This window comes from Callospermophilus lateralis, chromosome 11 (assembly GCF_048772815.1).
Source record: "Callospermophilus lateralis isolate mCalLat2 chromosome 11, mCalLat2.hap1, whole genome shotgun sequence".
Classification (NCBI taxonomy): Eukaryota; Metazoa; Chordata; class Mammalia; order Rodentia; family Sciuridae; genus Callospermophilus; species Callospermophilus lateralis.
The window spans coordinates 42,398,703-42,426,072 of record NC_135315.1 but is presented as its reverse complement, the minus strand read 5'-3'; the positions used below and the strand labels follow the sequence as shown (position 1 = coordinate 42,426,072).

At 53.1% G+C, this 27,370-nt stretch overlaps 1 protein-coding gene across 16 annotated transcripts in view; it reads left to right on the top strand.

Annotated features, from left to right (window-relative positions):
* The window catches only part of Myo18a (myosin XVIIIA), a 98,736-nt gene extending 71,842 nt beyond the window's left edge, over nucleotides 1-26,894 (top strand). For 13 of the 16 annotated variants that reach the window (XM_076870892.1, XM_076870890.1, XM_076870891.1 and 10 more), the window contains 22 exons: nucleotides 1,277-1,405; nucleotides 2,112-2,255; nucleotides 2,756-2,845; nucleotides 2,977-3,096; nucleotides 3,290-3,401; nucleotides 3,767-3,894; nucleotides 4,188-4,342; nucleotides 6,067-6,190; nucleotides 6,275-6,475; nucleotides 7,000-7,110; nucleotides 7,551-7,655; nucleotides 7,986-8,132; nucleotides 8,540-8,653; nucleotides 9,997-10,113; nucleotides 10,316-10,399; nucleotides 10,846-10,983; nucleotides 13,000-13,185; nucleotides 13,659-13,798; nucleotides 14,576-14,620; nucleotides 18,097-18,219; nucleotides 19,564-20,849; nucleotides 25,519-25,608. In XM_076870892.1, the coding sequence (XP_076727007.1) occupies nucleotides 1,277-1,405; nucleotides 2,112-2,255; nucleotides 2,756-2,845; nucleotides 2,977-3,096; nucleotides 3,290-3,401; nucleotides 3,767-3,894; nucleotides 4,188-4,342; nucleotides 6,067-6,190; nucleotides 6,275-6,475; nucleotides 7,000-7,110; nucleotides 7,551-7,655; nucleotides 7,986-8,132; nucleotides 8,540-8,653; nucleotides 9,997-10,113; nucleotides 10,316-10,399; nucleotides 10,846-10,983; nucleotides 13,000-13,185; nucleotides 13,659-13,798; nucleotides 14,576-14,620; nucleotides 18,097-18,219; nucleotides 19,564-20,845 (3,795 nt within the window). In that variant the 3' untranslated portion in view covers nucleotides 20,846-20,849; nucleotides 25,519-25,608. Of the gene's footprint in view, nucleotides 1-1,276; nucleotides 1,406-2,111; nucleotides 2,256-2,755; nucleotides 2,846-2,976; nucleotides 3,097-3,289; nucleotides 3,402-3,766; nucleotides 3,895-4,187; nucleotides 4,343-6,066; nucleotides 6,191-6,274; nucleotides 6,476-6,999; nucleotides 7,111-7,550; nucleotides 7,656-7,985; nucleotides 8,133-8,539; nucleotides 8,654-9,996; nucleotides 10,114-10,315; nucleotides 10,400-10,845; nucleotides 10,984-12,999; nucleotides 13,186-13,658; nucleotides 13,799-14,575; nucleotides 14,621-18,096; nucleotides 18,220-19,563; nucleotides 20,850-25,518 lie in introns of all 16 variants that reach the window. The other 3 variants (XM_076870905.1, XM_076870903.1, XM_076870906.1) reach the window with 1 other exon arrangement.
* The last annotated feature ends 476 nt before the right edge of the window (nucleotides 26,895-27,370 follow it).

Sequence of the window (27,370 nt, the reverse complement as noted above, 5' to 3'; positions counted from 1 at the left end):
CACCTCTGGGGGGAACTGGATATTCCCTCCCCACCCTCTCACTGGAATTTCAGGCTCACCACATTATGGGAAATTTAGGATCATGTTGAGCTCGAGACCCATGGGAGACTTCACTTCGCCCTCCCTTGTGAGATTGGGGGAAGTGTCACAAAGGCCTGAGCTGGCTTTTTCCAAGACCAGACTCTGGGATGAGGCTTCTGTGGAGCTGCCAGAGGCAAAGCTTCCTCAGCAGAAAGTTTAGGCCCTCTTCCCATTTCTTTCCCAAAGAGGGTCTTGGGATTCATCCCTATGGTTCCGAGTGCATTTTCATAACTTGGGTTTCCTGTGGAATTCCTATCTTCTCTGCCCCTACAAGAGGGAGTCTTCCGTGTTCTGAGCCAGGTGTAGGTCCACACATACCAGGTGTATCTCTTTGCCCTCTCAAGGGCACTGGAGTCTCTCTTCACCTGACCAATCCCCCTCCCCATTTCTCTTCGTCGGGAAATTTTACCTAGCCCCAGCTCAGAGCAGCAAGGAGTGAGCCGAAAGGCTGGGTGTGGGGGCGTCCAGCTGGTTCCTTACTCTCTGTCCTCCAGCCCCCAAACCTGTATGACGAGTCCCTTGACAGAGCCAACTCCCGCCCACCTCACTGGCTTCTTCATGAGAAGATGAAACCTGGGTGTGTGGGGGGTGGAGCCTTGGTACATGAGAGGACACCTCTGGAATGAAACTCAGCAGCCGGGCGAGAAGGACAGGAGCTTCCCACCGCCCCATCCCCCTTCTTCCTCACACGCTGCTTCCTGGACCATCCCACACCCAGACTTCACCATCCTCTTTACCTGGACCCAGGCACCTGGAGCCAGTGGTTAAGATCAATAGTAAGGCCTGGCACAGGGGGCATTGACAGCCACCGATGTTGCTGAAAGGTGTCTCCTCCCTGTCTGACCCGTGATGGCTTCATTTCCCTCCTTGCCCCAGGTGTCTTTCCTTTAGCTTCCCTGCCTTTCATCTGTCTTTGATTTCCTACCTGGCTCCTCCTCCGGGTTCAAATACTCCCCATCCCAGCCTGGCCCTTCCCCACTCACCCTCCCCTGCTTCCTGCTCCTTCTTGCTCCTCCCCTCCTCTCTTGGACAAAGTGGATTTTCAGGCTCTTCCCAAACCAGGGGCCACACTTCCTGACCTGCCGGCTCCCTGTGCCAGCTACTTATCCCTCCAGCTCCTCACCTTGCCTCCCTTTCCTTCCCTGGGCTGTTCTGACCAGTCTCAGGTGTTTACCTGGCTGCTTTTCCCCCACAGGTGTTCTTCCGGGCAGGCACGTTGGCGCGACTGGAGGAGCAGCGGGATGAGCAAACCAGTAGACACCTAACCCTGTTCCAGGCAGCCTGTAGGGGCTACCTAGCCCGCCAGCACTTCAAGAAGAGAAAGGTGCTTCTTTGTGGACACCCCACCCTACATGGGCACAGCTGAGTTCTGGGGGAGGTGGGAGTGCAGGAAACATGTAGGACAGGAAATCTTGGGCTTATTATGGGTTTTCATCTGAGGAAGAGGCACCATGGCTACGTGGGATCTCCCATGGGTCTCAAGCTCAACATGACCCCCCTCTCCCAAGGACACCATGTCCTGGGCCAGGGTGGGGAGCACACTGGTATGCCCAGCAGCAGGACCATGCATCCTGGTTGGAGGGCTCAGTAGAGGGGGTGGGGTGGGAAGTAGGGCCCAGGCAAAGGTGGGCTCTGGATCACGGGCTGCTCCATGAAGATTAAGGAGCTGTGTCAGCGACTCCTTTTCTTATTAGCAAGTCCATAAAACAGCCAGCACTGCCGCCTCTTGTGTTTCAGCAAGATTAGGTTTTATAGCACAGCTAGGCCAGGGTGCTAGAAATAATCAGGCAGCAAATAAAGCAGATGAAATTATTCCTAATGACAGTGGAGTGGTTAGTGCCCAGTATGGTGCTCCCAGGCTGCCCACTCTCTGAGAGATGGAGGGAGGCAGGGGGCAAGGTGGGGATGGATAAGGTCTGACTCTGGGTCAGGGGGCCAGAGGAGTAGGCCCAGGGGCTGTGTCGGTGGTGGGTAAATTCCCTGACCAGGCTTGGCCAGGGGACTGAGAGCCATCTTCACCTCAACTGCAGATCCAGGACCTGGCCATTCGCTGTGTGCAAAAGAACATCAAGAAGAACAAAGGGGTGAAGGACTGGCCCTGGTGGAAGCTCTTTACCACCGTACGACCCCTCATCGAAGTACAGCTATCAGAGGAGCAGATTCGTAACAAAGACGTAAGCAACCACCTGGGCACTGCTGGGTCACTGCAAAGAATCCACTTGTGAAAGGGTTTGTCTTGGGCTCCAAGATGTTTCCATGTCCCGTGAGCCGGTGTCCAATGTTCTTAAACTATGCCCATTAAGCAGGTTCCCTCTGGGATTATGCTAGGGCCCCTGGGTAGCCATTATTTTTCAGTTGGACACAATACCTTTATTTTATTGTTTTATGTATGGTGCTGAGGATCGAACCCAGGGCCCCGCACGTGCTAGGCAAGCGCTCTATTGCTGAGCCACAACCCCAGCCCCCATTGGGTAGCCTTTTGGGATGGAATCTTGACATCCTCAGATTATAGGGAAGGGTCTAGGGACAGGAGCCACAGCTCTTCCTTTGGGAATATACCTTCCCCATGTCCTGGTCAGGCCTGAGCTTCATCAGCTTTATTTGACACAGGTATACAGACCCAGGGCCCCAGCCCCTCAGAGTGCCCCACTTTGTCCTCCTTGCTTCACCCTAGGAGGAGATCCAGCAGCTGCGGAGCAAGCTTGAGAAGGTGGAAAAGGAGCGAAACGAGCTGCGGCTCAACAGTGACCGGCTGGAGACCCGGGTGAGTGACTGTTGGCACCAGAGAAACGGCCCACCATCTAGGGCGCCCCGGCCTTCAGAAGTTCCCCTGCAGTTCTGGCTGAGTGAGGCAGGTTTTTCACCTGGGTAGTGACCCCCCTCCCCCAACCCCAGATCTCAGAGCTGACATCGGAGCTGACAGATGAACGTAACACGGGAGAGTCCGCCTCCCAGCTGCTGGACGCGGAGACAGCGGAGAGGCTCCGAGCCGAGAAGGAAATGAAGGAGCTGCAGGTAAGGGCAGGGCCAGGGTGAGCCCTGAAGGCTAGTGACTGCAACAGTCTGCTCCCTCAAGGCCAGTTGGCATCTTCTCCACTGGCTCAGATCCCCGTCTGCCCTGGGTAAGCGTGTGGTCTGTTGGGGGTCAGGGTGTGAGTGGGTCTAGGGGAGGGCCAGGATGTACACCTCATAATCCCCTCTCCTGCAGACCCAGTATGATGCACTGAAGAAGCAAATGGAAGTGATGGAGATGGAGGTGATGGAGGCCCGGCTCATCCGGGCAGCTGAGATCAACGGGGAAGTGGATGATGATGATGCAGGTGGGTCTGACACAGAGGAGCTGAGCAGTGGCCTGAGAGATACCCGCCCAGATACCCACCCCTGGGCAGTTGTGCCCCTTGTCCAGGCCTGTCTCCCCTCAGAGGGCTATTATAGGACTGAAATAAGTAGATGAGAAAATAGAGGTGCTGATAAGTACAGGGATTAACAACCATGATAATGACAGTGTCTGAGGGCCATCATCTTGGCAGTCCTTAGGAAGGGGACAGCGCATGTCGCCACAGCACCCTCCTCTAGTCTTCTCTCTTTTAGTGCCCATGGCTCCTTCCTGCCCCTCCTTCCCCTCTGCCCCTTCTTGGGGATTCTCAGCACTTCTGTCCTCCCTTGTCTGCCCCCCACCCCACAGGGGGCGAGTGGCGGCTAAAGTATGAGCGAGCCGTGCGGGAAGTGGACTTCACCAAGAAGCGGCTCCAGCAGGAGTTAGAAGACAAACTGGAGGTGGAGCAGCAGAGCAAGAGGCAGCTGGAGAGGCGGGTGAGGCTGGCCAGGGAGCAGGAGTCTGTGCTTGAGAGGGCTGGGGCCTCAGCTCCACGTGTCAGCCCAGTGAGTGGCTCAAGGCAGGCAGGCCTCAGGAGGAATAGGGTCGGCATGTTGGCCTGTCCTGCAGGGACAACCAAGAGCAAGCTACTGTTGGGGCATCTTAGTTTCCCGCACCTCATCCCTCATCCTGGGATCTTCCCCTTTTCCACCTATCTCCCTCACCTCTCTCCACCAATACTTATGGGTTTTTCAATGGCTGCTGACCTTGTACCCATCTCGGCCTCTAGCTTGGGGACCTACAGGCAGACAGTGATGAAAGCCAGCGGGCTCTGCAGCAACTTAAGAAGAAGTGCCAGCGACTAACAGCTGAGCTGCAGGACACCAAGCTGCACCTGGAGGGCCAGCAAGTCCGCAACCATGAGCTGGAGAAGAAGCAGAGGAGGTGGGTGGCCCCCTGCCCTGGGCTCAGAGAGCCTTCTAGAGTGACTACAGATAGGGTTCCCTCATCCTCTCAGGGAGGAAAGGACCTGAATTTGACCAGGAACCTTGCCTGCATGGTCATTGGTCCTGGCATGTGAATGGGGACTCACTCCCGCCTCCAGTGATATCTTGCATCAGATCCCCTCACTGAAGGCCTGCATAGGCCTCTGCTCAGATATGCTCCTCCCAGTGTGCTCCTGTCACCCTGTCCCATGCCTAGTGAGGACTGGCATTAGCCAGGCCCCATGCAGAACTACCTCATCCCTGTCCCTGCCCCTTGCCCCACCCGACTCTGTGTTGCTCTCTCACTTGCCTCAGCTACACAAACACACTCTCCTGACGAATGTCGTTAAACTACCGTGCCACTTCCATCTCATTATGGTAATGACACAAAGGAGGGGGGCAGCCCTCACAGGAGAAAATCCAATCTAAATTAATTTCCCTGGCTGGGGATGGGAATGGGACGCCTTTATTAGCAGCACCGAGGAGCCCACACACCCTGGGAACAGCAGGGTGCCCTAGGGAGCGGGAACAGTGCCCATTTCCCCTCTGCTGAAGGGCTTCTGGCAGAGGCATCAGTTGCCTTTGTGAAGGACAGACACACCCCCTGCCCCGGGAGTGAGGGGGCAGTGTGGAGCCCTCCCAGCTCCCAACTACCAGGGTCACCCTGAGCCTCCCGGACTCCCTGCTGCCTTCCTTACTGGCTGTCACTCTGAGGAGAGTGAAGGGAAGTAGGAAGATTTTCTGTCCCTCCCAGCACATGATCCATGTCCCCCATTCTTATCTTTACCCCTACTCTGCCCTTTTATCCAAAGACTGGCACCCTTGCTGGACCCCCCTCCTGAGCACCCTAATGACAATGCCAGCTTGGCCTAGTTACCATGTCACCACACTCCCTGCTGGGCAACTTATTAGGTTTCAGCTGCCCGGAGTTTTCTTTTCTTTTTTTATTGGGGGGAGGTGTTCAATTTCCACAGGAACCTGATTAGCTATTCAGAGAAGGTGTTAAGAGGGATTTCAGCAATTTGCTCCTTATTTAGAGTCACTGGGCGGGAAATGGAAGGCTGAGAAGTGAGGAGTGGAGAAGGAGGCCCCCCGACTGTGTGCCTGTGGAAGCATGCTGCCAGCTGGGCCTGGCGGGAATGCTGGCCTCCAACCAGTGTGGGGTGTCCTGGTGGTGACCTAGGTACTGCTGGGGCAGGTGGCCCCGGCCAAAGGCAGATGCCCAGTGTCAGGGTCAGGAACTAGCAGCCAAATGCACAGAGGCTGAGTTGAATTGTGAGATGTGAGCAGGATGAGGCAGGACGTCCATTCCTACCCATTCCCATGCCCACTCTGCCCTCACCCTGGCTCCTCATTCTTTGATCTTTTGAAATGGCAAAGGTAGAGACTTAACTCCAAAGAAGAGAGTCTGTCTGCCTTTTTCCCAGGAGCAGACCCCACAGAAAGGACCTCTTTAATGAAATGCCCCAGACCAAGGAATGGCTACTCAGCAGGGCTTCAGTAGCTTGACCTATTACCTCTGAATATCACTCCCACCTCACTGCTGTGCCAAAGTTAGGGCTATATGCCCCCCCCAACCCTGCTTATGCCTCATCCAAATCCGGGGTACCACTTCCCAGCAGTCTCTGTGTGTGGGACCCCAACTCCACTTGTACCTGAGGAGGTCACGATGCTCCCTCACAGGTTTGACAGTGAGCTCTCACAAGCACATGAGGAGGCCCAGCGGGAGAAGCTGCAGAGGGAGAAGCTGCAGCGAGAGAAGGACATGCTTCTTGCTGAAGCTTTTAGCCTGAAGCAGCAACTGGAGGTATGTGGTGCCACCTTCCACATCCCATCCCCCCAAGAGACTGGGACCTGCCCTGCACCAGCCTCATCTTCTCTTTTGCTCCAGGAAAAAGACATGGACATTGCGGGATTCACACAGAAGGTCGTCTCATTGGAGGCTGAGCTCCAGGACATTTCTTCCCAAGAGTCTAAGGACGAGGCCTCTCTGGCCAAGGTCAAGAAGCAGCTCCGGGACCTGGAGGCCAAAGTCAAGGATCAGGAAGAGGAGCTAGATGAGCAGGCGGGGACCATCCAGATGCTGGAGCAGGTGCTTGAGGCTTGGCCAAGGGAGGGAGGAGGCATGGCAGGAACCACTGTCATCCCACCACTAACCCAGGGTATGGGCCAAAGGAGTACAAGATCCACATTCATTTATTCATTCACCTCTTCACTTATTCACTTACAAAACGTTGAGTGAGCGCAGGATCTGTGCCAGCCCCAGTGTGAAGACAATTAAGCTTTCCACAAAAACAAATCTTGATTGAGCTCTAGTAGTGAGGGGCTCAGGAGGCACTGCAGCCAGCAGGCCATGAGCTCACCCAGCCTGCCACTGAGCTGCCAAGTCCATTCAGGGAGCTAGAGCCTGCAGACCAAATAGAAAAGCTGCAGGATTGTCCCCACCCCCAGCAGTCTCTCCCTGGGCCTGTGCCAGACATCTAGTCAGGGAATCCAGCTTCTCTGGAGAATCCTGCTGCCACTGGAGCAAAAGTGTGAGCAAGCAAAGGGAACCGGTGGCAGAGATGTTCCCTGCTCCTAAGGTCAAACCCAGGCCCAACTCCCAATCACCTCCAGGCCAAGCTGCGTCTAGAGATGGAGATGGAGCGGGTGAGACAGACCCATTCCAAGGAGATGGAGAGCCGGGATGAGGAGGTCGAGGAGGCCCGGCAGTCATGTCAGAAGAAGGTATGACATCTGGGCCCTTATTTACTAGTATAAACACCTGTTGCTCCGTAACCACTTTAGAGTGAGGGGCTTTGTTTCCCTGCCTTAGCCACCCTGTCTTTCATGGACCTAGAATCTCTTCTCAGAATCCCTGCATGGGCTGGGATGTGTCCCTTAGAGCCTACAGCCTCTGCCTACCTGTCCTGCTCTGGGGGTGTCCATCACCAGCTAGCCTGGCCCAACAGGTCCTCACTCTGTAATGAGTTTTACTGTGGCCCAGGTAGCTGTGTGATCTGACATCCCGTCCTCTTAAGCTTCTGTGAGACTTTAGGAATTTGGAGTTTGGGTTCTCTCTCTGGGGTCACCCATGCTCTGTCCTGCCCTACTGTTTTCTTGCGGTGGGAGACCCATCAGGGAAGGGGACTGCCTGACCCTGGTCTCCATTCCCCATGGCACTCCAGTTAAAGCAGATGGAAGTGCAGCTTGAGGAAGAGTATGAAGACAAGCAGAAGGCGCTGCGGGAGAAGAGGGAGCTAGAGAGCAAGCTTGCCGCACTGAGCGACCAGGTACAGGGGCCCGCCATCTGCCTGTCCCACCAGCCTGGGAATGAGAGGGCAGTCTTGGGGCCAAGAAGCTGGGATGGGTAAGGTTGGGGAGAGCTCTAGAGTACCCACCTGTGCTGCTCAGGGGCTGTCTATCACCTATGGGATGGGGACATCCCCGTTCATTGGCACACCCAGGCCAATGTATGTTGGTTGGTATGATCCTGGTGGTTTCAGTATTCTTGCTCATTTGGGCGACCCTGAGAATGAGGGCAGGGATGAAGAGTGGACTTGGGAAAGACAGGAGGAGGCCCTGTGGTAAAGCCCAGATTCCCAACTGCTGGTGTCTACCAGGTGAGCCAGCGGGACTTTGAGTCAGAGAAGCGGCTGCGGAAAGATCTGAAGCGCACCAAGGCCCTGCTGGCAGATGCCCAGATCATGCTGGACCACCTGAAGAACAACGCCCCCAGCAAGAGGGAGATCGCCCAGCTAAAGAACCAGGTATCTTTACTGAAAGGAAGTTATTGGTTCCAGGAACAAGGGAGTTTGTTTTTAGTTGTTTTTTTATCCCTCTTGCTTCTCATGGGTTCTTGAGTCCTTGGGAAGAAGAGTGACAGGAATGTGGGGAGAAGTCCTCTGTAGCAACCAAAGCCCCCAGGGTCTTTGTATGTTGTACAGCCTGACTGCCAAACCCTGGGGTGGTATGGGCATGGCCTGGTGCCCACACCCCTGTTGTGGGAGGAATGCCTGTGTGTGCACCGCAGCATGGCTGTGGCCTTGGGTCTGAAGTGAGTAGAGGAGGAAGAGAGCATCTGGGCCCCCTCTGCCCTTTGAGCACCCTGCACATCCCTCCTGCCTCCTGGGAGTGGCTGATGTCTCTCCCTGGGGTGGGGTGGCTCTGTGTCCAGCTGGAGGAGTCAGAGTTCACTTGTGCAGCCGCCGTTAAAGCACGGAAAGCAATGGAGGTAGAGATCGAAGACCTTCACCTGCAGATTGATGACATCGTCAAGGCCAAGACAGCGGTAAGTGTCCGGGTGTCCATGGCAGAGATTGGGGGTAGGGAAAACAGAATCATCACAGTGGCTGCCTTCACCCCAGATGGGTTTCTTCATGCCAGGGCTTTCTGCAAAGACAGTGGTCTCCTATCCTCTGCCTCTCTCCACTCAGAGCACAGGCCCTGGAGGAGGGAGCCATCCAAGGCCCATCTCCCTGTTTAACCACCTGCTTTCGGGAGCTTGGCCACTTGGCCACAGGCCCCAGCACCATAAATAAAGGCAGCTAATGTGGCTGAGGGATGTAAACAGGTGCCTGGAGATTAGCAGAAGCACCGATAAGAGGATGGGATGGCTCAGCTTCCCTCCCTTCCCCCTGCCCAGCCCACTGACAAGCCCAAGCGGCAGCTAATTAGAGCTCTTATTTAATGCCTCTCTTTTAATTCCCCACTCTCCCACGGCCCATCCATCGGCAGAGAATTCACTACCGGGATGCGGCCACTGGTAACTCCTTGGGCTGGAAATGGGGCAAGGGAGGAGGCTGGGTTTGGCCGTTGGCTTCATGGTCCCCTAGCTAGTCACCCTGCTGCCCAGAGATGCCAATCTCATGGGCTTGATTTATCCTCCTGACATTTGTGCTCTTCAGCAGTTTTCAGGTGAGTAATTCAAATTCCTTAATTGTGTTAAAAAAGGCTGTTATAAAATTACCATTTTATTTAAATCCGAGTTAATAAATTTCTTGGCGGAGGCTTCCCCAGCTCCCCACAGCCCAGTAACAAGATGGATGGGGCAGAGAAGGAGCCAACGCAGTCATTTTGGTTTGGAATTACGGGCTAATAGATTCATTCATTTCCTGAAGCTGCTGTTGGCTGTCTCTTCCCCTCCCCCAAGAGTGGACTGGCTGTGGGAGCTGGATGACCCAGGGGAAATGAGAATCCAAGCCAGGGGTCATCATCACCTTGAAGGGTCCTTCTCTGGGGCCTGAAGCAGGCAGAGTACACATAGGTCAGGGGCTAGGTTGATAGTGCCAGGATGTCGGGTCATTTGTTCTGGGAAGACTTTTTCTGTCTTCTCATTAGCCTCAAAAGAGCTGCCAGAAAGCAGCTGTCATTTAACACAGAAGCCAAGGGCCTGCCTATCCTGCCCAGACAGCCCTTTCCCTCCTCTCCCTACCCAGAGCATGTCAAACAGCTCCCTGAGTATCACTGGTCCTGGAACTCACTCCAGCCAGTGACCCAGCCCATCATCATCTCCCCACCCGACTGCCACCCCTACCTAGAGGAGGTGGCATGGGGGCAGGTTTGGACTTGCCACCTGGGGCCTTCAGGCATGCCAGGCCTGCTGCCCTCTGAGCTGTCTCTGCCTTCATCCAGCTGGAGGAGCAGCTGAGCCGCCTTCAGCGTGAGAAGAATGAGATCCAGAACCGACTAGAAGAGGATCAGGAGGACATGAATGAGCTGATGAAGAAGCACAAGGCTGCAGTGGCTCAGGTACCCCTTCCTCAGGAGTGTCCCGCCATGCAACCCACCAGTCACTGCTCTTCTGGGTCACCTTCTGGGTCCCCCTTTTAGCCACTTTTTGTAGGATGGCTACAGTGTTGGAAGTCAGGGTGCCCAGGTCCTCAATGGAGGCGGGGGCCCTGGACTTATGTTTAGGGGGATCCTGTACACCATGTTCTCACCGTTTTCTCAGGCCTCCAGGGACCTGGCACAGATGAGTGATCTACAAGCTCAGCTAGAGGAAGCCAACAAGGAGAAACAGGAGCTGCAGGAGAAGGTGGGCACTGGGGACTCCCTTGATAGAGATGGTGCAGGGTCACTCTGTGAGGATGGTCCCCTAAGCTCAGAATATGGAAAGTGTGTCCCTCTACCATCTGTGTTCCAAGTAGTAATATAAACTAGCAAGAAGAACTAGGCTTGCAGCCATATCACCGTAGCAGACATTTTGGCTTTGGCTGCCTCATTTCACATTTCTATTCCCTCTCTGGTCCTTAGCATTCTCCATTCTCTCCAAAGAGCAAGATCTATGCCAAGCGCTGGGGCAGTGAGGGATGCCTGTGGCCCCCTCCTCCCACCTTCCCCTCAGCATGCCTCCCTGCCTCAGCCTTCCGGTCACCATGGTGATGTCGCCTGCCCCAGACTGACTCTGCCCCAGACTTTGCCCCCCCCCACCCATTTCTGGGCTCAGTTCTGTCTTCCTTTGCTCCCCCCACTCCACTCCAGCTACAAGCCCTCCAGAGCCAAGTGGAGTTTCTAGAGCAGTCTATGGTGGACAAGTCCCTGGTGAGCAGGCAGGAAGCAAAGATCCGGGAGCTGGAGACACGTCTGGAGTTTGAAAGGACCCAAGTGAAGCGGCTGGAGGTAAGTTCAGCTACGGAGCAAGCAAGCAGGGGAGAGCTGCCCCAGTAGTTGGAGGCACGCATGCTCCACAGAGCTGGGCAGGCCAGGGACACTCCTCAGAGGCCTCTGCCAAGCTGCCAGGCCAGCTGACGGAGCTGGGGCCCTTCTCCCACCCTCCCGGCCTGCTCTCTGGGCACCATAGAGCCTGCCTGCTTTACATTCTGTTTCCGTGCTTGCTTTCTGCCAAGGGACCAGAGCAGCTTAGCTTTTCGTCTTCATATTTTCCTCCACCGCGAGTTCCCCCCGCCTGTCCCCCTCACTTGGCTCTCTGGCAGGGTCATAAATATGCAGCGGATGGCGCCACTGCTCCAAGGGTTGAAGTCTGTTCTCATCTCACCGCTCTCTCCTCCTCTCCCCTTCCCTTTGCATTCCCTTTTTCTCTTCCTTCCACCCTTCCCAGCTCTGCTTTTTCTCTGTCTCTATTCATTTTTCTCTGTTATTGACCTATTATTTTTTCCCCTTTATATTTTTCCTCTCGTTGATCTTGTCTCTCTTTCTTACCCTCTTCCCCTTTCTTCTTTTCTCCTCTTCCCATTCCTCTTCTCTCTTTTTCATTTTTTAACCCTCCCCTCAACACTCTTGTTGTGGTTGACCTCTATTCTTCTCTGTTTATCCCTCCTTTCTCCCAGTGGAATCTCTGTTCTCCACATCAGTCCTTTCTCTCCAATCTCCCTAAGCCAACATGCTCCAGCCCTAACAGAGAGAGAGAGAGGAAGGCAGAATTCTTTCTCTGTGTTTATGCCCCTCTTGCCTCATTTGGAAGTTCTCCTCCTTCCCAAGCTTGTCAACATTTGTTTAAGCAGTCCTGCCTCAGAACTGTGTTCATGGGTATGGTCACTGAAAAGCATCCCTGCTACTTTGTCCTTCAGCTGCTCAGTCATCAGAGCAGGCACTAGAGGAGGAATGGAAACAGGTGGACACCTGAGGGCATTGATAAACTTGATGTAAGAGGGAGTCTGGCTGAACTTCTCCAGACAGGGTCCTAGTCCTCATGAGAGGTAGCAAGAGTTATAGAAACTTAGTAGTTCATTTTCTGCCTTCCACTGCTCTAAGACAGTTGGTAATATTTCAGTCACCATTTCACATACAGGAAAGCGTTATATGGGTTGCCTGAGGTCACAAACCTGTCAGGGGGCAGAAGAGGCCATTGGACTGGTGGCAACAGGGCCGACCTGCTAGGTTTCTCTCCTTTTCTTTTGGGCCCCAGTCCTTCCCTCAGGTTACCCTTTGCTCAGAAAGGTAATGTTGTGGTTTACAACCATCAGTGTTGATCACAAATGACCCTCAGTCATCCTATAACCTGGGTCTGTTACTTTAGAGACATAGGGATTAAGAGGTCCCCGTCAGTGATAGAGCAGGATTAGATCCAGATGCAGGGTCCTTCCCTCACATGCTGTACTCCCAGCTCATTTCTTGCTCAGTGTCCTTCTTCCTGTCCAGGAAAAACATGTTCAGATTTCTGGAAGTAGAGAGATTCATGGGTTTAGAGAGATGGCTGTCTGCTTGGAAACTGATGACTGCTTAGTTTCCTCTTAATCTGGGAACTCTAAATAAAGCCAAGTATCTCTGAGCATAGGATCTAGCTTTTGGGGCTTCTGGATTCAGTGTTTCTGAACTGGTTCAGTGTCTCTCTGTGGTCCTACTGACCACGGAGGAGACTTTTACATGATAGGCCCTGACTCTGCCCAGAACTTCCCTCAGTCTTGGCAGTGATAATAATGACCTCAACACTTTCTCTTCTGAAATGCCTTGACATTCACTGCCTTATTAGATCCTCAAAAGACCATCAGGACAGTTGTCATCCTCCACATTTTTCAGAAAAGCAAAGGAACCCCCCACCCCTGGTTTCACTTGCTTGCCCACATAGCCAGTGAGTGGCAGAACCAGAGCTTAGCCAAAGACTCAGAACCCTGCTGCTCCTGCCCTGCCTGGCCGATGGGCCTATCTGCTGGACTTTCTTTCTACCTGACCATCCAGAGCTTGGCCAGCCGACTCAAGGAAAACATGGAGAAGCTGACTGAGGAACGGGATCAGCGTGCTGCAGCAGAGAACCGGGAGAAAGAACAGAACAAGAGGCTACAGCGGCAGCTCCGGGACACCAAGGAGGAGATGGGTGAGCTCGCCAGGAAGGAGGCTGAGGCGAGCCGCAAGAAGCATGAACTGGTAGGCCTCCTGCTCCCCAGACCCCACAGTGGAGGCCCCCTGAGTAGCACTGGCTACACACCTCATTCTGGGCTAGGAGGTGGGATTGTAAAGACACCATGGTTCAGAGAATGGGAGTGGGGAGGAGCATGTCAGGAGGACAGTCCTGAGGGCAGGCTGGAGAGCCAAAGGTAGCACCAGAGTCTCCATCAGGTAAGGCCAGGCCCTACCAGCCCAGTGGCCCTGGAGCTCACAGCCACACTCAGGTAGCTCCTGCCGGCTAAGAGAAACTTGCTGTAGACATCTATATCCACTGCCCAGCTCCCACTGGGCAGAGAAAGGGAAAAGAAAGAAAGGTTGGGTTTCCTGGGCTTCTAACACCTGACTGTACAACACCCAGAGTCCCCACCTGAGGTGCCCACAAACTAAACATCTGGGGCTGTTGGAGGAGAGAATGGCCCTCTGCACACTGGACTTCCCACCTTCCCTCCTAGGAGATGGACCTGGAGAGTCTGGAAGCTGCTAACCAGAGCCTGCAGGCTGACCTGAAGCTGGCATTCAAACGCATTGGGGACCTGCAGGCTGCCATTGAGGATGAGATGGAGAGTGATGAGAATGAGGACCTCATCAACAGGTGAGGAGTGGCCTCTGTGGCATTATGGCCAGCAAGGAGGCCTTCTTGACCACCTCTGGGATGAGGCCCCAGGTGACAGTTGCAACCTCTGTGTCCCCCACCAAGCCACCAACCCACCCTCCCCTTGCTATCAGATTCCAGCCTGGACCCCGGCCTGAGGGGCAAAGGGTAGGCTAGACGCTAGGTAAGGGGTCTCCTCTCCTTCTCTCCCCAGGCCTCTGAAGGACCTGGCTCTCTAGCTCTGCCTGTTCAAGATGAGTTATTCCCCCGTTTAGCTGTGTTTCCGATGGCGCCTGCCCCACTCTGGGGAGAGCAGAGATTTAAAGGCTGTGATGCCTTGTTACTGTGCCAGAGATTTTCTCCCATAAAACCCACCCAGGGAATGGCTTAGGAGAGAGAGATTTGTAGTCCCAGGCTGAGGAAAGAGTCACAAAGTGAGAAGACGAGCAATGTGGGGATGAGGCCAGGCCCTGAAGAAGCCCCCGAGGGACCTCAGACCTGCTCCTCCCACCTCCGGGCCAGGCCCCATCCTACAGGCAGATCTAGGTGGCCTAGAGATCCAGCTCCTTGGAGTGGAGGATGGCTTCTAGGGGTGGTCCAAGCCAGGTTCTAAGGACAACACTATCACTCATGCCCTGGCCTGGTCTCAGCTAACCAGAGCCCTCCCTTGATGAGGAAAAAGAGGGCCTTGGCTGAGGGGCCCACCTCCATTTGCCCATTGATTTTTTTTCCTGTCTTCCTTTGGCTTCCCTGCCCACTGTTATTTTCTGTTTCCAGTTTGCAGGACATGGTGACAAAGTATCAGAAAAGAAAGAATAAACTGTGAGGACTGGAGCGCATGCGCTCTCTGCCTCTCCTGGCGGGTGTCTAACCACCCCTAACACGGGTTTCCCTCCAGGGGTCCCTGCTGCATGCCGCATGTGGACACACGGGTCTCCCCACACTCTCCTCCCTAGCTGGTCTCTAATGCTAACACTGCTGACTGTCCTCAGGGGAGGTGGGAACTGTCCAGAGGCAGAAGGCAGGCAGAGAAGCGTGCTCCTCAGAAGGATGGGGCATAGGATGGAGGGAGGATACGGGCAGGATGGAGGCCCCATCAGAAAGCAATGCTTCGCTTCTTGGGGCAGCACACCAGCCTACCTTCCTCAGTTCCAGCCCTCCCTCCCTTATAGCCAAGTGTGCCCACCTCCCTTGTCTGTCTCTCTGGAGCGATGCCTGTTCTGGCTCAGTTTGTCTACATCCTTAGGCTCCTTTGGAGCCTGAGCTGCATGAAAAGAGCAGTATGTTTCGTGTTTAAGGTCTACCACCTTCCTTTGGCAGAGAAGGGTAGAGGTGAGGGGTATCCGAAACTGCTTGTTTGGAGAAAGCACTCAGGCAGCTAATCACTGGCCACTCTGCCATGGCAGGGGAAGGAAACAAAGCCAGTTGTATTTACTTTGCTTACTGTGGGCACCTGGGACAGAGGCCCTGGGTGTCTGTTGGTGCTGTCTATCAGACAGTAGAAGCCAGGAAATCCACCCCTCTCTTCTTTTCTCTCTTTCTGGATGGGAGCTGGACAGCAGATGCTGATGTGTAGGCCTTCAGGCAGATCCGGCTGATCCTCTGTCAAGTTCGACAGGGTTGTTTTTGGAGGTTGTTTTTTCAGCATGGCACTGGGTTTCCTCCCCCACTCTCTTGCCTGGCAGGCCTCCTCCCCTGGCCAGGATGGGCTGGCGGCTGTGCAAAGGACTCAGTGAGAGCTAATGATAAATGTAATAGTGTGTAACAGTGATAGAGGGCCGCTGGAGCCCAGTTGTCACACACAATTAATATCCCCCACCGTTCTGTCTCCGTTTGTTTGTTCCCCCGCGATTCGGCTCCCAGTTAACTAATAGCACATGAGCCTGGACATAAATTGTATTTGACACAAGGTTTAATTCCAACCATTTAAAATTTCAACTGCCCCCTGAGCCTGCCTGCCCCTGGAGTTTGTTTACGGGCCTGATTATTTAAGGAAAAGAACCCGAACATCATTTGGATGCTTGCAACTAAAGGGGAGGTGAGGGCAAGCAGGCCAGCCTCTCAACCCATTTGCTGTTCTGAATGTAAGGAGGAAAATTCGTATTCTGGGCCCACATCTATGTGTCCCATGTGTGTTCCAGCCTTGCCATCCTTGGGCAGTCGGAGCTTCAAGGGCTGATAAAATGCGCATTTAATATCATATTCCCAACCAGTGCCAGGCACACACACATTCACGCTTGTATGCATGCATGCATACACACACACACACACACACACACACACACACACACACACACGCCAGCATGCACTCAACGCAGGTGCATGGGAACGTGTGGTTCTGACTGGGTCCCGCTGATGGCAGAGAGGTGGTATGGTTCTTTCTTAGCATCTCTGGGCCCCAGCTCCAAGTTATCGAGCGAGCATGCTAAGGCGGGCAGAAAAATAATGTTTCGATTTACTTAGAGATACAGTTGTTATTGCCATAACCTTAATGAAAGCAGTAAACAGCGCAGTATTAAGGGAGATTTATACAGAAACGCTTTTAACATGTAGACATAGATTTCGCGATGCATACAGCACCTCCTTTCTAAGGGCAATCAATACGGTTATGAACGGCGGTGATAAATTACCAGCTCTGAAGCTACAGAGGGAGGTTTTTTGCACGGGTGTATAAATCAGGTGGTATTGGCGTTCCATGGGGCCCATGCACCACAGTAAATCTGCCAGGCTCGGATGGGCACAGGGCTTGCGTTAGCGGTTTTGGGGCTGTCTGCTAAACTCCTGTTTACCCGGGGCATCAGCCAGCCTCGTCTTTGTTATAATTCTGTATTTGACGGAAACCCATAAAATATGCCTCTTTATTCCCCTCCCCATGAGTCAGGCTCTCTCACGGTCCCCAGAACTGAGTCTGGTGGTTTCCTCTGGTGGCAGTGGTAGTGGTGTGTGTGTGTGTGTGTGTGTGTGTGTGTGTATGCATGGGCTATGTGGCTATTTATTCAAGAACATAATTCAGAAACAGGGCCGCTCCTGTTGACACAGATGAAAGGAAATTTTTATCAAGGAGAAATCCCAGCCTATCTGTAGCAGGGGAACTTGGTGAGCAGACATTTTGCAGAATTTGAAAAGCATTCTCACTTAGAAGCTGTCTCTAAGACCCAACAGCTTCATGAGGGGGTCACCTGTGACTCCAGCTTCAGAATCTGCCTTGTTGGGGCTTTCCTGTAAGTCCCTGAGGTCAGCCTGTCTAGAAGCAGCAGTGGGGAGCAAGGGCCAGAGGCTGCCTGAGGGAGGAAGGAAGAGGCTTGGAGAATCAGATGGATGGCCTCCTTGTCATTTTCATTGGGTTAATCAGCTGAATAGCCTGGGACTTCCTGAGCCCAGTTGGGCTTCTTGGGGCAATCTGGATCCTAAAGCCTTTGCCTTCCCTAACCTGGAAGATGCAAATGCCTCCCTGTTCTCCTTTTTCTTTCTCTATTTATAAGAGCCAGGAAGCCACAAGGTGGGTCTGGGATATGGCCAATACCTCCTTACCCTAGTGCCCAGGTTGGTATTACCAACAGCTAAGGAGACCTCCAGGTTCAAGTTAACTTGAAGTCATGTGAAACCCTTTTTTCCTACCCGGGGCCTGCAGCTCCTCTATGGTATGCATGCAGAGCCAAGTGTGGTGCCACATGTCTGTAATTTCAGTGACTTGAGATCACAAGTTTGAGGTTAGCCTTAGCAACTTGCCAGCCCTACGCAACTTAGCAAGACCCTGTCTCAAAATAAAAAAGGGCTGGGAATGTAGCTCAGTGGTAAAGCAACCCCAGGTTCGATCCCCAGTACCAAAAATAAACAAACAAATAAATAAAAGCCCACAGAACGGCTGCAGCAGTAACCACCATCTAGGGCGTGGCAGACAAATAGCAGCACAGGACTCAAAAAACAGCTGAAGGATCATGATTTTAACCAAAAAGAGCCATTTGGCTGTAACTGCTGATGGATGACCTCCTTGTCATTTTCATTGGGTTGATCAGCTGAATAACCTGTCACTGATACCAGGGATAGGGTTGTCTCCATGCTCTCAGGATCTTCTTGGTGTCTCTCATGCAGTGTGGCCTGCCAAGTGGGGACAGGCTCCTTGCGAGTGGTGTGCTGTCTAACCTTTCTGTTCTCCTCCCTAACTCACCAACATGCATGCTTCTCTTCTCCCACCCCTGCCCAAGACACACCATCTCCCCCTTTGGCTCCCTCTCGTGGGCAGCAGGTGGTCACCACCTGCCTAGCCTTGTCTACCTTTCTGCTCCTCACACCTACAGTGAAGGGGACTCGGATGTGGACTCAGAGCTGGAGGACCGGGTCAACGGGGTCAAGTCCTGGTTGTCAAAAAACAAGGGACCTTCCAAGGCCGCTTCTGATGATGGCAGCTTGAAGAGTTCCAGGTGAGCACATGGCCTTGAGCTGGGAGGAAAGCCATCCTGGGGCACTGAGCAGTGACTGAGCAGTGCGTTGGTGCGGAGAGGGCAGGCCTCACACTATCTGTGTGGCTCTCCTGCTGTCCACATGAGAGGCTCGGTGTCTGCTGGCCCACAGAATAAGCACAAGAGGAGGCTGGCTTTTTAGCCAGGCGTGTCTCCCTTATTTTTCCCAGGTAATGTTTTCCTGCTAGACTCAGGGCTCGATAGACTTCACCCCCACTTATTCATTCAACAAGTTTGATAGGGCTACATGATTGTTTGAGCCCTTGGAATCAAGACTGGGATGTGACACAAGGGACTCTGGACCCCACAAGCCTGCACAGGGGCACTCTGGATCTCTGCTATTCTGATAGGAATGGTATGAATAGGCACCAGTTCCTGAGTCCTGTCATTGCATGGGTACACTTCTATCCTCTGCCCATTCTCTCCTTCCTCTAATCTCTGGCCCCCACAGGCTTCATACTAACACCCATCCATAGGGACACTCGCACCCTATTTTCTAGCCAGTCATAGTCTTCTGATGGTATAGACAGCTACCCTAGGAAGCCAGGTCTCACCTTTCTCATTTCCTATTCACCAGCATAGCAGCAGGCAGGAAGAGCTGCCTCCTCTGCTCCCTCCTCTCTCCCTCCCATAGCCACTTCCCTGCTTGCTTTCTCTCTTTCTTACACACACACACACACACACACACACACACACACACTCACCTCCCCCTCCCTATCCTTAACCTTCGTGGCACATCCTTCCCCAGCCCCCACCCCCAACTGGGTAGAAAAAGTACTATTCCTCCTCCTTCTGCAACTCCCTGAGGCCCCGTCCCCAAGTCCAGGCCCTCACCACCAGTACCCAGTGGCCCCCTCTAATTGGTTTAATTTATTCGGCCAAACAGCATTTTGTTATTGCAGATAATGTCGCCTTCCCCCGCCCCACTGCCGTTCACCACAGTGTGGCACGAGGCTCCAGGTAGTTGACAATGAAATAAATTGAACTAAACGTTTTAGAGGGGGGAAAAGTGATGAAATAGAACAATAGTCTAATTTACATGACATTCTCCATGAAGCTATTTTCACTGACGCAAATTATTTTGCTTCATTTCCTCCAACGCTCTCACCACCACTTTGCCAGGGCTGCTGCGTTTTCTCCTCCTTTTGCCTCCCTCCCCCTGTGTCTTTATTCTCGAGGTTTAATGCCTGTTCCCCTCTCTCTCTCCCTCTCTCTCTCTCTCTCTCTCTCCCTCTCTCTCTCTCTCTCTCTCTCTCCCTCCTTCTCTGCATCCACTCCTGGTTATCTCCTCCCCTCCCCACTCAGAACGGCCCTCAACAGCCTCCCCAGGGATGCCAAGGGGGTGGAGGAGAGGCCAGCCTCGGTGCTGAGCTCACTCAGCTATCGAAAACGGCTGACCCTGAAGGACTCCATCGGGGGCACGGGGGACGAGGACTCACTCTTCACCACCCTGAGTGAGCGTGCCACCTCCCCGGAGAGGCCCCCCCGCAAAGCCCGCCAGGGTCCCAGGGAAGAGCTGGGCCAGGGCCGGAGGTCCAAGGAGCCTGATGAATGTGGCTCCATCTTTTCAGAGATTGGAAGCCGTGCAGGCCGGGGGCTGGAAAAGCGGTGGGGTTCAGATTTTGACCGGGCCTCAACGGTCTCTGCGCCTGTTAGCCGAGCCTCCTCAGCCACACGACGTGGCTCTGGGGAGGATGGGGCCCGTTCCGCCCTGAGCTTCTCGCTGTCAGGCTCACCCAGCTCCCGCCGCAGCACCTCCCGGCTTGAAGGCCTGACCAGGACTCTCAGTCCATCCTGGAGCCGGGCCTCAGGCCTGGGCCGGGAGAGCCCTGACTCCCGAATGTCCCTGGGCCGGAGCTGCCTGGATGAGTGGGATGATGGAGCCAGTGTGGCCCTGAGCGAGGCACACTCAGAGTTCAGCCATCCATCGCTGGCCCGAAGTCTGTCCGTGCCACCCCAGCCACGGGGCTTGGCCTCAGCCACTGATGAGCCGCTCAGTTCTAGCGTCCGTCCTGTCAGCCGACGCTCCTACCTGGACCCAGACCTGGAGGCTGCCATCAATGAGGTCTTGAGCTACAAACCTGTCCCATTCCAGAGAAGCAGCCTAGAACCTGACTCTGAGGAGGACGATCGCAAGAGTATCCAAAGCGCCCGAAGCGCCCGACTGGGTTCCCCAGAACGTGGCACCAGCATCCGCCGCTCTGCCTCAGCTGCTGATGTCTCTAGGACACGCAGTGGACACAAGAGCCGGAGCAAGCACAGGAGGAGAAGGAGCAGCTCCAGCTCCAGCTCCAGCTCCGAAGGCTCCTCAGAGCACAAGCGGCGGAGGAAGGGGCACTCTCGGAAGAACAAGAAGAAGTCCAAATCGAGAAGAAAGAGAACCGAGACAGAGTCTGATTCCTCCTCATCCTCATCCAGTGGCTCAACTGTCTCAGGTCACAGTGGGTCAAGCGTGAAGAAGGGTCCTGCCACAGAAAGTGAGGAGGCTGGGCAGACGCTCCGGCAGTCGAGGAAGGAGGAGAAGAAGCGCAAGAAAGAGGTGGACAGTCTGATGATGCGGTACCTGTACCGACCTGAGAGCGACTAGTGTAGTAGGTGGCATCTGGCGTGGAGTGCAGCATGGTGTGTCCCACTCAGCACAAACTAACTTGCTCCCTTCCCTACCTGCCACCACCTCAGGTCCTATCTGCATTCCTCTTGGGCTGGCCTGGCCTTGGAGAGCCCACATGTGGCTACCTCAGAGAGCAGGGACCAGCTAAGCCGGTTAGTCACTCCAAACCCTGAGCCAGTCTCTCAAATCACTGGTGATGTGGATTATAGCTCCTACATACCAAGTCCTTACCCTGGACCGGGGACTGTGATATTCTTTTTATCTTTTTTTAGTTGTAGATGGACACAATACCTTTATTTTATTTATTTATTTTTGTGTGGTGCTAAGGGTCAAACCCAGTGCCTCAAACATGCTAGGCAAACGCTCTACTACTGAGCTACAACCACAGCCTCCCATGCTTTATTCTTGATCCTCATGAAACAGCCCTGTTTCAGAGAAGAGAAAGCTGAGACTCAGAGAAGTTAGGTCACTTACCAAGGTCACACAGGTAGGAACTGATATTGTCAGGAGCTGAATGGCATGTGTTTAACTCCAACACTCTTGCCCTTAACTACTTCTCCATTCAGTTCAGTGCAGAGCACGTGGGCAACATGTGAGTGCCAGACAGTACCTGTTTGAGAGCTTTTGTTCATGTCCCCATAGGGCTGGGCCCAGAAAAGGGCCCTCCCTAACTGATACCCTGGCTGTGGGTTGGTGCATCAGTGGCCACTAACTCTTGCGTGGCCTTTTGGTCTGCTCTCCCCCGACTCCCAGAGCCATCTTCCTCCCTGGCATGAATCTCAAGTCTGGGAGGACAAGGGTCAGAGGGCTGCAGCCCACACTGCACCACACCCTACAGCAGACCCAGGAGATGCCCGATGCCCTCCCCAACCTTCCCACCTGCACGCAGCCCACACATGGGCGTCACCTCTGTTCTGCTCATCTTGTAAAGTTCTAATGAATAGAAATTAGCAGCTGCTGAGTGACAGCCCCCTCCTGGTTCTCCTGCCTCCCCTGCCTCCTCCAGCTCTTCTCCCTGTGGGGAGGGAGATCTAGCAGTTAGGCCCATTATGCCCACACCCCCACTATGGAAGAGAGGCAGAGCCTGACTCACTGGGATCCCATTGTTGCCAGTTACCCTGGTGGGCGGTGACATTTTAGATCATCCTGGTTATATGAAGCTGTTTTTGACATGGTACCCTCCCAGGGTAAGCTTACTGCTTCCCAGGAGGTATAACCCCAAAGTGTACCCCCCTGAGGCTCAGGCAGTTGTTCCCCAGATGCATGAACTAACACACACCTGTTGCATGCTTGTTCTGTGAAGCAGCTGGGCAAATACTGACGTTAGCTTAGTTATACCAAAGGGGTTCAATGGAAGGTCCCTTTAAGGAATGGAACAGGTGGAAGTGCAAGTTACCTTAGGCAATGGAATGGGATTGGGGGAGTGGGTGGGGTGATGGAACTTGAACCCAGATCAGGCTCATGGCCAATTCATTCCTTGGGCATGAGCTGCTCTGAAACCCTTGGGCTCAGCTCTGCTCTGTCCCTTTCCCCATGTGGCAGATGGTTGCAGGGTGCTTTGTAAAGCATCTCAATTGCATTAGGGTCTCCTTGTCAGCTCCATTGTGGGAAAAAAACAGGATATCAAAATATTTGGCCTACTATTTCAGCCTTCCCCTTAGCAGCCCTGTTAAGTGCCCCAAACCCCCATGACAGGAAGTCAGTGGGTGGATGGAGGAGGAAGTCTAGAAAGCATGGAAGGCCAGGCTCTTCTGTGTGTTGCACCCGTTCCCAGAGGAAGACACAGGCCATCTCACCAACTGGTGGGCAACTAGCATATTTCAGACGCTAGTGCCCTCAGCCCACCGTCACCCTTGACCTGAAAATCATTAAGAACAAAGACATAGAAAGCTTCTTTCCTCCTCCACCCAGCAGCTCAGTTCCTCTTGTCCAACTAGAAGCCGGAATAGTCCTGAAACCCTCTCCTCAGGCTCTGAGGAGGATTGCATTCACTGTTGGTAGAGTGGCCCCCAGCCAGAACCCAGCCAACCAGCACGGAGCTGGAGAGAAAAAGCAACAGAGGGAGGATCTCCCTGGCACTCAGCATTAAGTGGCTTTGGGGTGAATACTCTGCCAGGGGTGAGGGTGGGAGTGGGACAGGACAGAGACAGAGCCAAAGCCAAAGCTTAGCTTCCCATCTGGTGATGAGGAACGAGAATTCGGAACACGGATTCAGCATCCATAGCAAAGTCAAGGGGAGGGGAGCTGCCACCCTGGGCTCTCCCAGCGGGAATTAGCTTATGTACCAAATTGTTTGTGACATTGCTGAGCAGGAGACACTGGCTTGTGGAGAGGAAAGCTTTTTAAACAATTTGGTTAAAATGTTCCAATTGCCAGCCGTGACTCTTGCCCTGGGGAGGAAGGGAGCTGCCTGCTGTTGGCCCGTTGATGGCTGTGGCCGTATAAGCTACTAAGGAGACTGGCTAAAGAGAACCCAAGGAAGAACCAAACAGAGATCTAGTGCATCATCCACAGCCCAGGCAAGAGAGAGACGTGGGATTTACCACCTCTCCAGCTGCTACCGCCTCTGCCTATCACCTCAACAGAACAGAGTAGAAACCCGGCTGTCATTTACCCAGGTGTCTGAATGTGGGAGTGGTGAGGGAATGACACAGGGCTGCAATTGATTCAGAGGGCTGGGCTCTCCAGCAGTGCCTCATTTGCATCTGGATCCCAGCCCTGGCATCTACCTCACCCCCCTCTGCCCACAGAATAACTCCACTGTCTTTCCTCAAAGCCAGGCCTTCCTTTTCAGCAGATCTTTAGCACTGGGTGCCCAGAAATTCTGTATAAAAAATGAAAACAAAACCCGACTTCTGATAATGTAGAATTCAAAAAACCCCAAAGCTAAAATAATCCCCACCCCCGTTTTGTTTTGTTTTTCCGTGTTGTACAGCCATCATTGAGTTTCACAATTTTGTCCTAGAGTCACCTCAGAGACCTTTAGTACCTCTGCTCCATCAAAATAAGACTCATTTATGTTCAATGTAGTTTGCACTAAGTGTGTTTTGTGCTATTCTGATTCCTTTAAAAATGTTAATTCATTCATGAGAACTAGAATAACTATTAGCCAGACTGCCCCCTTCCTGAGCCATTTTGCATAATTGAACATATATTCTCTCAGGCTCTTCGGGGAGGGGAAGAGAGAGAGATACATGTCTTTTACACCCCTTGGACACTTACCCAGGCCAGCAGGAGAATGCAGGTTTGATCTTGTTTTCTTCTCAGGTATCTAATCTAGCGGCAGAGTGGAGTTTTCTCAAGGCTTTGAAATTCAGGTTCAGGTTTACATCCTGACTGTGTGACCTTGGGCAGGATGCTTCATCTCTTTGAACCAGCTTCTCCATACCAACCTATAGGGTTGCTGTGCAGAATAAGACAGCATATCCAGGGGGCCTAGGCCTGTGTCTCGTACAGAAGAAGATCCAGTGATGGAATTCTTTCTTCTGGATCTCTCACTGACACCTTGGGGGAAGCTGACAAAGTGACTTTTTCTCACAGAACCTTGTTTCCTCCGATAGAACTTTAAAAGGACCAGTAAATCAAGGGCCTTCCTCAGATTCTTAAATCAGAATTTCAGGCAATAGAGATCATGGAATTCGTGTTTGCCCAAGTAGACTATATCTAGGATCTGTAGGCAGATCTGTGTGCCTCTGTCACTTGGAGCAGTGGGCAGGGCAGCAGTTCTAAGGACCCAGCTGAGAGCAGGGACCCAGTAGGAGTGGTGTCACACTGGGCTATATTTTCTAAAATGGTGTTGAAATTACAGTGCACTTTAATAGTCAGGAGGGGAAGGTAGCTCCTGGGCCTTGGGAAATAAACAAAAAAGAAGGTGAATGGAACTGGGTAGAACATGATCCCATCTTTTCTTGTGAGAGGTCATGATCCTGCTTCATCCAGTGGATAATGCTTCTTCATACCTTCAGAGAGATAGCTGGAGGCTTCCAGAGCCAGGGACCTGATGAAGACTCAATGGGATTATGAGATTTTTCCATTGAGCCACCCTGAAACAAAGGTCTTGGCAGCCCAATTCCTGAGGCTTCATTCCTTATTGTTAACAGAGGATGCCATGATCAACAGTAGACGTTCCCACAGACCTTAGGAAACCCTGATTAGGAGAAAAAATTCAGATCTGGGAATATTCAATGGGGAAAGCTCCTCTTTCTTAGAAGCCATCTTTTTTTTAGAATAACTTGCTTAAGAGAGCCCCTACCTTAGTCTAAGCATCCAGTCTCCATCACTGTGGCTCATGGATGGCCTGCATCAGAATCTTCTGGGGAATAAGCTGAAGATGGGAACCCCTGGGTTACACCCAAGAGTTATCAAGTCAAAAATTTTAAGAGGAAAGACCCAGGACTTTGTAGGCGATTCTTATACCCACTCACGTCCCAGACCTCTGCTCTCCAGTACCCGTGTCCTATGGGTTTTTAAAGTTCTCAGAGTTAAACTGGTGTGCTCCTTTTTCTAACTATATTGAATGTCTTCTAGGTGAGCCAAGAAGTCTTTACCTAGCAACCTCTGGTGTTTGGAGTGCTCTAACAGGGATTTGTTACTCCAGGGTAGAAGTGTCATTTGTCCTTGACCTTGTCCTTACTCCTCTCTCCCTGCAGCCCCACCAGCCACTGGAAGCCCCTTCCCCCTGACCGATCTGATGATGAGCACGACCCTGTGGACGGCACCTCCAGACCCCGATACTCCCACAACTATCTGAGTGACAGCGATACAGAGGCAAAGCTGACCAATGCATAGCCCAGGGGAGTGGCTCTCAGCCCTCACACCCCACAGCCTCTGCCTACCTGGGCATCTCTCCCAGGAACCAGTGGGGCACTGGTCCCCCCGCTGACTGCTGATCTGCATGGGAAACACCCTGACCCTCCACTATCAGGGGGACTTTCCAGGCTGTGGGTGTCTGACATCCCCACGTGGAAGAGGTGGGAGAAAGAGGAGTTTCTGAAAAGAGAACTTTTTGCTCCTCCCTGCCTCAAAAATGCCACACTCTTGGCTTCTACCCAGGGCCACCATGGTCAGTGGCAGGTGGCCTGGCACTGCATGGAGCCAGCAAATTGACCTCCATCTCAGCCCCCTGCTCAGGGATGATGGACAGATTGCCTGCTGGGCCACTCAAGGTTGCTGGGTCCATGGGGAGGAGTTGGGGAGGGAACAGCAATTCCTTCCCACTGGTTTGGGACGAGGGCTTTCTCTTCTCAGTGCCTGCTGTCTTTTTACTTCTTAATTTAAATATCCAACTTCTCCATCACAGCCACATCCCTGAGAGTGGGAGCCGGCTGCAGTGGCAGCTGGGGCCCCCAGGAACAACTTGGAAATCTCTTCATCTCCACTTTTCTGGGTGCAGTCCTTTCTCTGTGCAGCCAGGGAGACTGGTGAGCAGAGCTGGGGCCAGGTTCTTAAGAGTCAGTGTGGGGAGGGGCTGCCAGGTGCTTCTGGTTGGGCTGAGCAAGCCTCCACAGACGGGGTACATAAATGCCATCGAATTTCCAGCCCCCACCCACCCTCTCCGTCTCATCAGTGCGTTAAGTGCAATGACCTATTTAATAGTAAACCCATTCCACCTGCACCAGCTTGGGGACTTGTCCAAGCACTGCCTCCCTCTACTCTGTACCAGTTGCCTGGGTCATAAGCTCAACTTGAGAAGAAAGGCCTGGGGTTGAGGGCTTGTGGTCAGAACCACTGAAGATGGGAGTGTCCTTTGATACTAGTGTGTGTCAGACACAAGTCCTCACCCAGTGTCCTGAGCTGGTATCATCTCCCTGTCCCCACACACTTATCCCAGACCTGGAAACAAGCGGTCCCAGCCCCCTCCAAAAGTTATCCCCTCAACTCCACCAGACTTGGGGGCCAAGGGCAGTGCCTGGAGCCGCTCCCATCTGCTGTCCCCCTTCTCTCCTGCAATTGGTTTGTACTCACTGGGCTGTGCTCTCCCCGTTTACCTGATGTATGGAAATAAAGCCCCTTTTCCTCCTGGCTATGCCAGTTTTCCTGCCTCTTCCTTCAGGCCCAGGGAAAGTCCCTTGTGATCACAGGGGTGAAGGCAGAAGCAGGACTATTGGGGACACCAGAGAGTCACCTTGTTCTCGCCTTCTCCCATGTCAAACTGTGCCACCCAAAGAACCCTGGCAGGTCATCTGGGGCAGGCAGGATGAGGAAATTAGGAGATTAGTCGAGGATTACACAACCCCAACTTTTGCACTGAGGGCCTGTGGATTGTAATTCAGGTTGGCAGAGTTGTCCAAGCCTCCTCTCCCCTGGCCTCCATGAGGAAATACTATCGTCCATTTGATTGTTAAATCTCACCAGCTGCAGGGATTTTATCTTCTCTTACCGTTTTTCTTTTTTTTTTTTTTTTATTCAAGCCCTTTTTAAAAGTTTGTTCTAATTAGTTACAGCAGAAAGCATTTCGACTCACTGTATACAAATGGAGCACAACTTTTCATTTCTCTGGTT